Genomic DNA, 15,610 nt, shown 5'->3' with positions numbered 1-15,610 from the left:
ACCCTGCCTGTGTACGTCATGGCGCTCTAAGATCAGAGGACCCTGCCTGTGTACGCCATGGCGCTCTAAGATCAGAGGACCCTGCCTGTGTATGTCATGGCGCTCTACATTCCAAGCATTTTTCAGATGTAGCTTTTATGCTAGCTCATGAACATACTGAAAAGTAATGAGCCCAAACCAAAATAAACCTGCTTTCAAATCACAATATTCACTGTAATTTCTCTCCACTTTTTTCCCAGGATATGGAAAAAATAAAAACTTTTGAAAACACGTCGGTTAAATGTAAAAACTGGTCGAGTGAAAACCTGATGAAAACCCTAATGAAGCCATCTCAGTCTTTCACAGTTGGGCTTTTTCTCAGAGTTCTGATATTTTAGACATGAAAACAGACCAGGGTGGTCAGTACTGACTAGTCCTGATAGATCAAGCTAAAGTTGTTAATTCCATGAAGATGTCCTCTCCAAGTTTTCCTGAAGTTTTCCTGAAGTTTTCCTGAAGTTTTCCTGAAGTTTTTCTGAAGTTTTTCTGAAGTTTTCCTGAAGTTTTCCTGAGGTTTTTCTGAAGTTTTCCTGAAGTTTTTCTGAAGTTTTCCTGAAGTTTTTCTGAAGTTTTCCTGAAGTTTTCCTGAAGTTTTTCTGAAGTTTTCCTGAAGTTTTCCTGAAGTTTTCCTGAAGTTTTTCTGAAGTTTTTCTGAAGTTTTCCTGAAGTTTTTCTGAAGTTTTCCTGAAGTTTTTCTGAAGTTTTCCTGAAGTTTTCCTGAAGTTTTTCTGAAGTTTTCCTGAAGTTTTTCTGAAGTTTTCCTGAAGTTTTTCTGAAGTTTTCCTGAAGTTTTTCTGAAGTTTTCCTGAAGTTTTTCTGAAGTTTTTCTGAAGTTTTCCTGAAGTTTTCCTGAAGTTTTCCTGAAGTTTTTCTGAAGTTTTCCTGAAGTTTTCCTGAAGTTTTCCTGAAGTTTTTCTGAAGTTCTGAAGTTCCTGAAGTTTTCCTGAAGTTTTTTCCTGAAGTTTTCCTGAAGTTTTTCTGAAGTTTTCCTGAAGTATTTCTGAAGTTTTTCTGAAGTTTTTCTGAAGTTTTCCTGAAGTTTTCCTGAAGTAGTTTCCAGGTTTTCCTGAAGTTTTCCTGAAGTTTTCCAGTTCCTGAAGTTTTCTGAAGTTTTCCAGTTTTCCTGAAGTTTTCCTGAAGTTTTCTGAAGTTTTCCAGTTTCCTGAAGTTTTCTGAAGTTTTCCTGAAGTTTTCCTGAAGTTTTCCTGAAGTTTCCTGAAGTTTTCCAGTTCTAAGTTTTCCCAGTTTTCCTGAAGTTTTCTGAAGTTTTCCTGAAGTTTTCTGAAGTTTTCCTGAAGTTTTCCTGAAGTTTTTCCTGAAGTTTTCCAGTTTTCCTGAAGTTTTCTGAAGTTTTCTGAAGTTTTCCTGAAGTTTTCTGAAGTTTTCCTGAAGTGAAGTTTTCCTGAAGTTTTTCCAGCTGAAGTTTTCCAGTTTTCCAGTTTTCCTGAAGTTTTCCTGAAGTTTTCTGAAGTTTTCCTGAAGTTTTCTGAAGTTTTCCTGAAGTTTTCCAAGTTTTCCTGAAGTTTTCCAGTTCTCTGAAGTTTTCTGAAGTTTTCCTGAAGTTTTCCTGGAGTTTTCCTGAAGTTTTCTGAAGCCTAAGTTTTCTGAAGTTTTCCTGAAGTTTTCTAAGTTTTCTGAAGTTTTCCTGAAGTTTTCTGAAGTTCTGCTGAAGTTTTCCTGAAGTTTTCCTGAAGTTTTCTAAGTTTTCTGAAGTTTTCCTGAAGTTTTTCTGAAGTTTTCCTGAAGTTTTCCTGAAGTTTTTCTGAAGTTTTTCTGAAGTTTTCCTGAAGTTTTCCTGAAGTTTTCCTGAAGTTTTTCTGAAGTTTTCCTGAAGTTTTCCTGAAGTTTTCCTGAAGTTTTTCTGAAGTTTTCCTGAAGTTTTCCTGAAGTTTTTCTGAAGTTTTCCTGAAGTTTTTCTGAAGTTTTTCTGAAGTTTTTCTGAAGTTTTCTTGTCAAGTTCAAGTTTTTGTACACACAGGTAGAAAAACATATTTTATCCTACCCTAAATAAAGCTTTAGTTTATTTTTATTATTTTTTAAATAAATTATATTCATTAACATGTTTATGAGTGTTATAGCCTACGGTTTAATGTGAAAGCAATAGTACGTTTTAAACGAGTATTTTATTTTACAATCAGTGCTAAATAAATGAAAGGATTGAAATTATCTGTATGTATTTTATTCTTTTTTATTTTATTTTTGCTTTTTTCCAGTGCTTTAGTGGGAAAGTAAGCGCTGGTTCTCTCCTTAATCTCAGAGTCCCTGCAGTGTTTGTGAACTGAGACATCCAGGCTGGAAGTTTCTGCCAATCAGACGATTGCTCTGTGAGAAAAACTCATTTATTCTGAATACTGCTATTATTACATATTGTTGTTCTGAGAGCCAGAGCAGGATCTAAGGGCTCCTTAGAGGACTCAGGTTGATTATCCGGTTTTCCTCCAACAGGGACAGGTGAGTCCACCTGGATTCCTGCACAGAAACGAACGGTGAGACGTTAGCTGTTGAGCTCTGTAGCTCCTTAGCTACCAGAAGCATCCATTAAAGCTGTAGAGAGGATGGGAGAGTAAACCAGCAGCTGTAAACCAGAGAACCAGCGGTTCACCAGCCCACACTCTTAGACGTTTCTGATCATTTCATCATGAGACAAAGAAAGCCTAAATAGAAAATTCAGATTTTAATGCTGATTTCATTTATTAAAGGTAAAAGCTGTCCAACCAAGGCCCCACCGGTTTAAAACAAAGATCATAACGTGGCTTTTAGCCTCCACGTCTTCAGCAGACTGTCCACCTCGTGGTTTCTGTCGGTAATGTTAGAACTGAAGGTTCTGCCATGTTGGAGGCGTCTCTGAAATGATTCCTTTCTGCTTTCAGGATCACCACCACGGCCGCCTGCATGATGGACCTGCGCAGATACCCGCTGGATGAGCAGAACTGCACCCTGGAGATAGAGAGCTGTGAGTACGGAGCCTCCTAGACCTACAGGACACTTCACTCAGACCCAGAGTTACACTGGTGTGTTACAGTAATAACTGTCCCTCTAATCAGAGTTACACTGGTGTGTTACAGTAATAACTGTCCCTCTAATCAGAGTTACACTGGTGTGTTACAGTAATAACTGTCCCTCTAATCAGAGTTACACTGGTGTGTGTTACAGTAATAACTGTCCCTCTAATCAGAGTTACACTGGTGTGTTACAGTAATAACTGTCCCTCTAATCAGAGTTACACTGGTGTGTTACAGTAATAACTGTCCCTCTAATCAGAGTTACACTGGTGTGTGTTACAGTAATAACTGTCCCTCTAATCAGAGTTAAACTGGGCCACTAAAGCTCCAGTATGCAGACTTCCCACAGTAACCAGTGTTTGGTCCTTTTCTATCTCAGGGTAATTAAAGTCAGATCAGTGTTGCTTTAATCACTGGGGGGGGGGCTTACTGTCCCCAGGCCCACAGTAGGGAGGGGCCCTGGAAATGCCTGTATGGAAGCCCATAAGGGTTAAATCAAAAAGACAACAATGTGACAGGACAGAAATTTTTGGAAAAAAAAAAAAATATATAAGTAATAATTATGAAATAAAAAGTCATGGTTATGAATTAAAAAGTCATGATTATGAATTAAAAAGTCATGATTATGAATTAAAAAGTCAAGATTATGAATTAAAAAGTCAAGATTATGAATTAAAAAGTCATGATTATGAATTAAAAAGTCATGATTATGAATTAAAAAGTCAAGATTATGAGAAATAAAGTAATAATTGACTAAATGATTTGTTATCTCATAATTTAGACTGCATCTTTTAATCAGGATTTTTTTATCTCATAATTTTAAATATCTTCTAAATCTTTGAAATATCTTTAATCTGATAATTATGACTCTGGATTTCTTTTTTTATTTCCTTACTTCCAAAGTTTTTCTTTTTTAAATGGCAGAAACGGGCTTCCACACGCCTACAATGAAACGTGTGTTTATTAGTGTGATTATTGTTTCAAAAGTGTGTTTTTATTTAATTTTTCTGAATAATTAGCGCCATTATTGTTTCAAAAGTGTGTTTTTATTTGATTTTTCTGAATAATTAGTGCCATTATTGTTTTAAAAGTGTGTTTTTATTTAATTTTTCTGAATAATTAGTGCCATTATTGTTTTAAAAGTGTGTTTTTATTTAATTTTTCTGAATAATTAGTGCCATTATTGTTTTAAAAGTGTGTTTTTATTTGATTTTTCTGAATAATTAGTGCCATTATTGTTTCAAAAGTGTGTTTTTATTTGATTTTTCTGAATAATTAGTGCCATTATTGTTTCAAAAGTGTGTTTTTATTTGATTTTTCTGAATAATTAGTGTCATTATTGTTTTAAAAGTGTGTTTTTATTTGATTTTTCTGAATAATTAGTGCCATTATTGTTTCAAAAGTGTGTTTTTATTTAATTTTTCTGAATAATTAGTGCCATTATTGTTTTAAAAGTGACTAAATGAATCAGTCAACAGACCGACAGAGTCAAATCCAGTTCTGGGGCCTCTCTCTTAAAAATGTCCAACAGCGTGGTCCAGTGTGGAATGAGATTTGAGAAAGGCGTATGATGGTAAATTCGTCGCGGTTTACTCGCTGTTTGCATGACTTACCTGAGCTGACTGTCAGTGAGGGGTTAAATTTAGCTGAAGATGTACATGGCAGCACGCAGCAGCGATGCCCAGAGGTGCTTTTAACCCGTTTTTGGATGTTTGGATGCCACGCGATGATGATAGAGAGACCAGAAACAACAATCGAAACAAAGAAAAAACCAAGGAAACGGACAAATGGAGGCAGTATAGGAGGGTTTAGATGCGTTTTGGCTCAGCACGTGTCGTTGGGCGGGAGTTGTGAAGCGGCCTTATTTTCCACCCCCGCCGTGCAGAGAGCCCATTCTTAGTCTTTGAATGTTGAATCTGTCTTTTGTTTCCAGTTCCTGTTTTCTCTCTCAGGGATCAGACTTTTGCTCGCTTCTCGGTTTTGCGTTCGCGCTGCCTGATCCTTTGTTTGCGTTTCGTGAGTTTTTGCTCTCAGTTCTGACACAAATATCACGCGTGGGTGGGCTTTTCTGGGGCGTATCCCTATTGGCCAATGAGTTTTTGAGTGACAGCTCAGTCACTCCAGGTGCTCCAGAAGTTGTTGTTCAGCTCACGTCTGTGAAATGTAGGAAACCAGCGGCCTGTGGTTTTTGCATCAGTTTGACTGCATCACTGATGCTTTATTGACTCTAGCTGGCGATTAAACCGCTGTATTTGTCAGCGCAGTAGTAGATGTTGTAGTGTTTCGTACACATGCGTGTTTTATCGATTTTTCCGGCCACTTCAGGAGTCGTCTTCTTGGCTTTGTACGTAAACTACGCCATCATCAGCTTGTCCATTAGCTCAGCGGTGATATAGATGTCTGTCTCTCAGGGACCGGGTTTGCATGTGTAACAATTACAATTAACAATTCCTCATTTTTGTATGTTTTTCTGGTTAAATATGAGAGTTTTATTAAAATGATCACTCCCTTTAATGCAGCGGTTCACATCCAGTTTGCAAAATGAGTTGCAATCATCACAGTTAGATATTTTCTCTGGATGGTCCAGCCCCAGTTTGATCTAATATCGTGTTGGTTGGAGCAGCAGTTCTCAGTCTTTCTTTGCCCACACCACAACCACATCTTTACAAACAACCTCTGACATGTCAGAGTAAATCCAGGGTCTGGTCTTAGTTCAGGCACGCCGCGGGATCATTGAGATGATCTAACCATGTCCTTGTCAGCTGATGCACTCTAGGCATGCTATTGACCAATCGTAATGCTGCCACATCCAAAGCCTGTCTATGCTCTGCTACCCTCTGAAAGCTTCTTTTTACAGCCCTCCTCCCCCCCAGCTCCTCCTTTATTGTCCCTCTTACTTCATCAGTGTCAGTCTGGTGTCATTTATGCCTGCAGGTGCCAGCAGCGCTGCAGTGATTTCTCTGTCTGTCATTGTTGGAACATCCCTCCCTCTCATGGCAGTCATTGTTTTCAATATTTCCCTCACAGAGAAAAGTTGAACAAAGATCTCAGTTTAAAATATGCCGTAGCAAATGCATATGGATTTATTCAAGTCCCAGTACATCATGGTTATCATGGTTATTGTTTTGGTGGAGCCCCCTGGTGGCTGAAATTACATACCATGGTCTTCAACAAATAAAAAAAAACATTTCAGTTGTTTGAATGTTGACTGAATTATTAAGATTGACTTCTTACTTTTACTTAATACTTGAGTACAATATAAGATAACAGAGATACTTTTGACACTTCATTTAAAAAAATCAAATATTTACTGGAGTCGCTTTGTGACGGATGACTTTTACTCTACTCATGTCATCTTCTGGTATATCTGTACTTTTACTCAAGAACAGTTCTAGAGAACTTTATAAAGCACTGTGAATAAGTGTTATGCCCTGTAAAGACGTAGTGAACACGTTAACATTTTTTTCATCTGACTGAACTATAATAAAACACATCAGTGTTACAGCTGAAGTTTGCACCAAACTGATTAAAATCTGGATTTCACGGCTCTTAATTAGCTCAAATGGACATCTGCCCTGAAAAATCTTTCCTGACAAGGTGGGGCTGATGTGACGGTTTCTACGTCACAAACTCTATATAACAGGTAGACCGCCTCTAGCTGACGTCACCATTCAGAGACCACTCCCATCCTCTGCTGCGCTGCTACGGCTCTGAGAGCTCCGGCTAACGGACCGAACAGGTCGTGCTCAGAACCACCACGGTCCGCCACCACACTATAGCCTGCGTCGGGGGGCTCTAGAGGGGAAAACGATGGCTATGAGGCCGCGGTGCTGTGGGACTCTGTGTCTCTCTCTGACGAGGGGACATCACTGTCACTCCCGCCTCATCTGGAAAGCCCCGCCCTTTTCCCCTCCCTCCTCTCAGCACATAACTACCCACTTTCTGCTGATTTTTTGAATCATGGAGGTAGGCGGAGTTAGCTCTGAGCCAGGAGTTCACTTACACTTTAAGCACAGAGAAAGGCAAACAAAGAGAGCAGACGTAGTTTGATCCTCTGTCTGGATGTAACCAGCTCTACCTGTGACGTGTAGAACAGCGCTGCAACTACGGCAGGTGGTTTTAACATTTAAAGTTAAGTCTGACTGTCCAGAGTCAGCGTAGTAGATATCAACAAAGTCCTTCTGACTAGTCGTAATTACATTTTGAATAGGAGGAATTTCAATTCTAGATATCTGTAATTCAATTTTGCCTGGTCAGAAAGAACATTTCAGATATCTACAACGTCATTTTGTCATTTCCACCATGTTAATCACGGATATCTGCAAATGAATAGTAGATATCAGTAAATCCAATTCAAGATATCTACAATTACATTTTGACTAGTCATAATTCCATTTACAGATATCTACAATGTAATCTGGCCTAGTCAAAACTTAACCTAAGATATCTGAAAAGGGACATGTAGATATCTTGAATTGAGTGGATGAATGAAAGCGAGCTCTCGCACCACCTTCCTTACTTAAATTGGATTTCCAGATATCTATAATTCATTTGCAGATATCCGTGATTAACATGGTGGATATCTGAAATGATGCTGATATCTGTAATGAGGAACCCGTACACATGAATGGTCAAAATGACGTTGTAGATATCTGAAATGTTCTTTCTGACTAGGCAACATTGAATTACAGATATCTACAATGTTAATTCCAGATATTCAAACTTAACTTTTAAATGTTAAAACTGCTTGCCATATGCAACTGCATGTAATAACCTGATAAAAATCGTTTTTTTTCCTCTTGATGGAAGTGCTACAGTTTCCTAAACTTAGCACAAACAGTAAGGAAACGTGTGTTTGGTAGGTTCTTTCTTTGTCGTAACGATGCTTCTTGGCAGTAAATCTGTTTATCACCCTTTTAAATAGAGCCACACTTGTGAGGAACATGCATTTGTGGGATGAGCAGCAGAGCTGAGTATGTGGGTTGCTCCCATAAAAACTTGTAGAAGGATTGAATGAAACACCTGTAGAGGTTCGCTGTGAGGGGAGTAGCGTATCCATATTTCTGTGGCAATAAAGAGGTGCTGCCAAACGATTAACATTTTTAATCAGATTAATCACAGGGTTGCTATAGATTAATTTCAATTAATCATGATTAAATATCATTCGTTTTTCATCTATATTAATCACGTTTTATTTTGCATAAGCAAACAGACTCAATCTCCGACAAACATGCCTGTCGTTAATGTGGCGTTTTAAGCTGGAAGTGCTTCAGTGAAAAGAAAACTCCTTCCTGCAGAATGTGCATGATGCTTTTTGTCGGTCGACTGTTCCATCTTGTTTTTTTTTTTTTGTACTCTAATTTCCCATCGAGAGGGCCAGCGAGCTGTTTAGCGTCGTCCATATCGAGTTGGTTGGTCTCAACGGCCCATTTCTTGGCGTGCTCGACGGTAACCCTTCTTGGACAAACCGCCCAAAATGCGTTGCCAGAGACGTGTCAGGGATTTTGAGTCAATCTGCGCTGTAGATGGGTTCATTGCATTGAAATTTTCATTCAGATGAATCATGATGATGGATTCATCCGCATTAATGCGTTAATTTTGACAGCCCTAGTTTAAACATTTGATATGGTGTCAGGGTCAGGAGATGGACTGATGAAAAGGGTCATGGGATGTGGAGGAGGGCTTGTTTTTGAGGACTTGGTGCAGCTTAAGTGCGTTTGAGGAGAGGAGACCTAGGTGGAGGAATCTTGTGTCACTGATGTACGCGGTGGGGAACAAGAGCGATTCTGACTCTGGGGGGGGGGAAGTGTCTCCTCTCAGTAAGGAGTCTCCCGGTGGATCCTGAGTTAGGAGTGGTATTTGTATTTAGAGGAGGTATAAATCCATGGATCCAGCCTGATCCCTGATCCCTGGTCTCCAACCACTGAAGAAGATAAATGAAATTTTATCAGCTGTAAACGCTCCTCTTTAAATCTCTCCACCCCCTCGCGCAGCCTCGGGTCAGAATCCTCCCAGAGACTCTTTGGTCATCGAGGACGGCGCTGCTTTTCACGCCAGCTGATGCAAACTGGCAGGTCTTGTTCAATCAGACCTGGCTGGAGTGGCTCACTTAAATAATGGATAGTGGCCACATGCATAGTTAAAGTGGCCCATAATAAATGCAGAGAGACTTCAGGGCTCGGTTTAAGGTGAGTGTGTGACAGAGGAAAAGGCACGCTCTGACATCTGGGGGACTAAATTAACTAAGCGTACCTGCATTCACATTTAGACTTTTAGACTTTGGACCAACATTCCCAGGACTGCATGTAACAGGATGCTCCACAGCTCTGCAGCTGCTGGAGAATATTCCAGAAAGACCTCATCCATCACTTCCTGTGGCTCTCATCATCAGGGATGATGGCACCATGGCCGTCATAGTTTATGTTTAAATGTGTGTCTTATTGAGTTTTAACAAACTTATACTGAGTTTTTACTTCCCAATTTGACCTTTTTTACTGACCTCAACCCGCTGTGAGCCTAAACTGAGCCGAAACCAACCCTGGTAACAGTTTTTGGTTGGTCCCTGCTGGTCGTGTTCCTGCTCTGCTGCCAATCAGACGTGTGGAAGCTCATTTTACTGGGTCCTTCCTCCTCCAATCCCTTCTACCAGACAACATTCATGTTTTTATTCCTCTTTGGGGCTCTGGTGCAGACCTGCAGGTCCTGTAGGTCTGCTATCTGGGCTCAGGTGGACTAGGGTCCTCGCCGACTGCAGACCAGCATTTCAGCTGGGGTCCAGCGCTAGCTTGCTATGCTGCTGTTGCCTGGGGCTTCAGGCTGTTTTGGTGGGCTAGTGCAGGATGCTGGGGGGGGGGGGGGGGGGTGTTGGCCTCTCGGATCCTCTGGCTGGTCCGCTCTTTTCTGTTTGCTATGAGTGCGTGTGAAGATCAGGGATTATGCAGCATTGCCTTATTGCAAATATATTGATTTTTGCAGCAGCGGAAAAAAAAAATAGCACTTTAGCCTACATTCTGTTTAATCAGGGTCAGGTCTGGGGATTTCCTGATCTGGGTTTGGGCAGGTCTGGGGATTTCCTGATCTGGGTTTGGGCAGGTCTGGGGATTTCCTGATCAGGGTTTGGTCAGGTCTGGGGATTTCCTGATCTGGGTTTGGGCAGGTCTGGGGATTTCCTGATCAGGGTTTGGTCAGGTCTGGGGATTTCCTGATCAGGGTTTGGGCAGGTCTGGGGATTTCCTGATCAGGGTTTGGTCAGGTCTGGGGATTTCCTGATCAGGGTTTGGGCAGGTCTGGGGATTTCCTGATCAGGGTTTGGTCAGGTCTGGGGATTTCCTGATCAGGGTTTGGTCAGGTCTGGGGATTTCCTGATCAGGGTTTGGGCAGGTCTGGGGATTTCCTGATCTGGGTTTGGGCAGGTCTGGGGATTTCCTCATCAGGGTTTGGGCAGGTCTGGGGATTTCCTCATCAGGGTTTGGGCAGGTCTGGGGATTTCCTGATCTGGGTTTGGGCAGGTCTGGGGATTTCCTGATCTGGGTTTGGGCAGGTCTGGGGATTTCCTGATCTGGGTTTGGGCAGGTCTGGGGATTTCCTGATCTGGGTTTTGGCAGTTCTGGGGATTTCCTGATCTGGGTTTGGGCAGGTCTGGGGATTTCCTGATCTGGGTTTTGGCAGGTCTGGGGATTTCCTGATCTGGGTTTGGGCAGGTCTGGGGATTTCCTGATCTGGGTTTTGGCAGTTCTGGGGATTTCCTCATCAGGGTTTGGGCAGGTCTGGGGATTTCCTCATCAGGGTTTGGGCAGGTCTGGGGATTTCCTGATCTGGGTTTGGGCAGGTCTGGGGATTTCCTGATCTGGGTTTGGGCAGGTCTGGGGATTTCCTGATCTGGGTTTGGGCAGGTCTGGGGATTTCCTGATCTGGGTTTGGGCAGGTCTGGGGATTAAATGAGGATAACTGCAGGTAACAGTTTGGGTTTCGGCTCTAAGCTCTACAGATGCAGACCAGCATCTGAGTTCCTGCTGATTTATGGCAGACCCTCTCAGTAGCTGTGTTTCCATTACTCTGAGAAATGCAGAAACTAAAAATCCTAATAAAACCGGCTAATGGAAACACCTAGATGTAGAAAAACCTCCCAGATATCACTGAAAAGTTTTTACGCTCTCATGAGGAGGTTTTTCAGACCTTAAATACAGAAATATGTCTTAAAAATGTAATAGAAACACTTTTTCTGCATTTACACATCACAGCATGTAACATATGGTGTCACATGACCAGATCACTCTGAGACAACATGGCGGGTACGTGTGGACAGAAGAGGACACCAGACTTTTCTTACACCCTTATAAATGGCTTTAGCCAAGCATACAGGCTTTTCCTCTGAACTATCATCCGTTGTCTTTGTCTTTTGTTCAGAATTATCCAGACAGCCGCTGTAGCTGGAATCTCAGCCGTACCAACCGTGGCCGTTAGCTTCCTGACAGCGGAGTCAAGCAAGACGAGATTTAAGGAGAATTATGAGGCTCATGCCCAAAACTCCCTTCAGTAAAACACATCCCTAGATCTATTGCTTTTATATTATTCAGAGCCCCCTCTACATGTACCTAGGAAAAGCAGACACATTTTAATAGTTTCACTGATAAAACCCTAAAAAAGCTCATGCATGCTTTCCTCATCAAAGTCCGTTGTATAAACTACTTATTTATTTATTTATTTATTTATTTATTTATTTACTGCTCCATCATGGTTCTGATCAGGGCCAGAAATCGACACTGACTGCTGGAATTGACTTGATTCTTGGTTTGATTCAATATTAATTCATAAAGGTGTATTTCAGAAACAAAAATGTTTCTTCTACATTTCAGAGATTCTCAGAGAACTTCAGTTTGAAGTAGTAAAAAGAATGAAAATCCAGCAACATTAAAAATATCAGGGTTTCCATTAAAATGGACCCTAAACTAGTATTTATATCAGCATTTTAACTCTGTGGCTCATCCTGGATCTGGCTCCTTGTGTCCAGGTCTCCTCTGTCTCTAGTGTAGTCTGAAATCCTCTTTAGTCTGGAGGATCCTTCAGAGCTGCCAGGGTCCACCATGTTTGTTTGAACAGAGATAAGTCAGAGCTGAAACTGGTCGTTCAATGAATGAACCTAAGAATAAGAAGATTTGATCACTGATTTTAATAAAGTTTAATGCTGTATGATCACACTGGAGCTTAAAATGTGGTAGAAGAAGTCAGATATGGAGCAGAACGTCTGATGCTCTAATGCTGGTCTGTCCCTCCATCTACACTCCTGTCTGTGAGCTGTGATCTATAGACACACACCTGCACTCTAAAACACTCACCTGTACTCTAAAACACTCACCTGTACTCTTAAACACACACCTGTACTCTTAAACACTCACCTGTACTCTTAAACACTCACCTGTACTCTTAAACACACACCTGTACTCTTAAACACTCACCTGTACTCTAAAACACTCACCTGTACTCTAAAACACTCACCTGTACTCTTAAACACTCACCTGTACTCTTAAACACTCACCTGTACTCTTAAACACTCACCTGTACTCTAAAACACACACCTGTACTCTAAAACACACACCTGTACTCTTAAACACACACCTGCACTCTAAAACACACACCTGTACTCTAAAACACACACCTGTACTCTTAAACACACACCTGTACTCTAAAACACTCACCTGTACTCTAAAACACTCACCTGTACTCTTAAACACACACCTGTACTCTTAAACACACACCTGTACTCTAAAACACTCACCTGTACTCTAAAACACTCACCTGTACTCTTAAACACACACCTGTACTCTAAAACACTCACCTGTACTCTAAAACACTCACCTGTACTCTAAAACACTCACCTGTACTCTTAAACACACACCTGTACTCTAAAACACTCACCTGTACTCTAAACACTCACCTGTACTCTTAAACACACACCTGTACTCTTAAACACTCACCTGTACTCTAAAACACACACCTGTACTCTAAAACACTCACCTGTACTCTTAAACACTCACCTGTACTCTTAAACACACACCTGTACTCTTAGACACTCACCTGTACTCTTAAACACTCACCTGTACTCTAAAACACACACCTGTACTCTAAAACACTCACCTGTACTCTAAACACTCACCTGTACTCTTAAACACACACCTGTACTCTTAAACACTCACCTGTACTCTTAAACACACACCTGTACTCTTAAACACTCACCTGTACTCTTAAACACACACCTGTACTCTTAGACACTCACCTGTACTCTTAGACACTCACCTGTACTCTTAGACACTCACCTGTACTCTTAGACACTCACCTGTACTCTTAAACACACACCTGTACTCTTAAACACACACCTGTACTCTTAAACACACACCTGTACTCTTAGACACTCACCTGTACTCTTAAACACACACCTGTACTCTAAAACACACAGCTGTACTCTAAAACATACACCTGTACTCTAAAACACACACCTGTACTCTAAAACACACAGCTGTACTCTAAAACATACACCTGTACTCTTAAACACACACCTGTACTCTTAAACACTCACCTGTACTCTTAAACACTCACCTGTACTCTTAAACACTCACCTGTACTCTTAAACACTCACCTGTACTCTTAAACACTCACCTGTACTCTAAAACACACACCTGTACTCTTAAACACACAGCTGTACTCTAAAACACACACCTGTACTCTTAAACACACACCTGTACTCTTAAACACTCACCTGTACTCTTAGACACTCACCTGTACTCTTAAACACTCACCTGTACTCTAAAACACACACCTGTACTCTTAGACACTCACCTGTACTCTTAAACACTCACCTGTACTCTTAAACACACACCTGTACTCTTAGACACTCACCTGTACTCTTAAACACTCACCTGTACTCTAAAACACACACCTGTACTCTTAAACACACAGCTGTACTCTTAAACACTCACCTGTACTCTTAAACACTCACCTGTACTCTTAAACACACACCTGTACTCTTAAACACTCACCTGTACTCTAAAACACACACCTGTACTCTTAAACACACACCTGTACTCTAAAACACACACCTGTACTCTTAGACACTCACCTGTACTCTTAAACACACAGCTGTACTCTTAAACACACACCTGTACTCTTAAACACTCACCTGTACTCTTAAACACTCACCTGTACTCTTAAACACTCACCTGTACTCTAAAACACACACCTGTACTCTTAAACACACACCTGTACTCTTAGACACTCACCTGTACTCTTAAACACTCACCTGTACTCTAAAACACACACCTGTACTCTAAAACACACACCTGTACTCTTAAACACTCACCTGTACTCTTAAACACTCACCTGTACTCTAAAACACACACCTGTACTCTTAAACACACACCTGTACTCTTAAACACACACCTGTACTCTAAAACACACACCTGTACTCTAAAACACACACCTGTACTCTTAAACACACACCTGTACTCTTAAACACTCACCTGTACTCTTAAACACACACCTGTACTCTTAAACACTCACCTGTACTCTAAAACACACACCTGTACTCTAAAACACTCACCTGTACTCTTAAACACTCACCTGTACTCTTAAACACACACCTGTACTCTTAAACACACACCTGTACTCTTAGACACTCACCTGTACTCTTAAACACACACCTGTACTCTTAGACACTCACCTGTACTCTTAAACACACACCTGTACTCTTAGACACTCACCTGTACTCTTAAACACACACCTGTACTCTTAGACACTCACCTGTACTCTTAAACACTCACCTGTACTCTTAAACACACACCTGTACTCTTAGACACTCACCTGTACTCTTAAACACACACCTGTACTCTTAAACACACACCTGTACTCTTAGACACTCACCTGTACTCTTAAACACACACCTGTACTCTTAAACACACACCTGTACTCTTAGACACTCACCTGTACTCTTAAACACTCACCTGTACTCTTAAACACTCACCTGTACTCTAAAACACACACCTGTACTCTTAGACACTCACCTGTACTCTTAAACACTCACCTGTACTCTTAAACACTCACCTGTACTCTAAAACACACACCTGTACTCTTAGACACTCACCTGTACTCTTAAACACTCACCTGTACTCTTAAACACTCACCTGTACTCTAAAACACACACCTGTACTCTCAGCCCTGATAAACAGAAATATTCATCATGTTTTCTCTTATTTTCTGGTTATTAAATGTTGTTGATGTTACTTTTTTCTAACTTGATAGAAATCTACTAGTCGGCAGATTTCTGGGTGAGCCTGTTATGACAAACTTCTTCATGACAGTTTTTTCCAATTGCTTAAACACAAATTTGCAAACTAGGCTGGTTTTATCAAAATACTTAACACAGTTCACAAACCAAACACCCAAACTGTCAAATAGCTCATAGCACTGCAACCAAAACTACATACGGCATTATCAGAATCTAACTTTTACACCAAACGGCCCACGCTTCACTCTTATGACCAGATTTCTGTCTAACCAGCTACACACTGTTCTCTCAT

At 40.9% G+C, this 15,610-nt stretch overlaps 1 protein-coding gene across 2 annotated transcripts in view; it reads left to right on the top strand.

The window, feature by feature from the left end:
- gabrb1 (gamma-aminobutyric acid type A receptor subunit beta1) overlaps nucleotides 1–15,610 on the top strand; it is a 139,768-nt gene that overhangs the window by 89,228 nt on the left and 34,930 nt on the right. For both annotated transcript variants that reach the window (XM_041812800.1, XM_041812799.1), the window contains exon 5: nucleotides 2,910–2,992. In XM_041812800.1, the coding sequence (XP_041668734.1) occupies nucleotides 2,910–2,992 (83 nt within the window). The remainder of the gene's footprint in view (nucleotides 1–2,909; nucleotides 2,993–15,610) is intronic.

This window comes from Cheilinus undulatus, linkage group 18 (genome assembly GCF_018320785.1).
Source record: "Cheilinus undulatus linkage group 18, ASM1832078v1, whole genome shotgun sequence".
In the NCBI taxonomy this organism is placed as follows: domain Eukaryota; kingdom Metazoa; phylum Chordata; class Actinopteri; order Labriformes; family Labridae; genus Cheilinus; species Cheilinus undulatus.
Note: the sequence above shows the minus strand (reverse complement) of the source record. Positions and strands in the feature narration are given on the sequence as shown.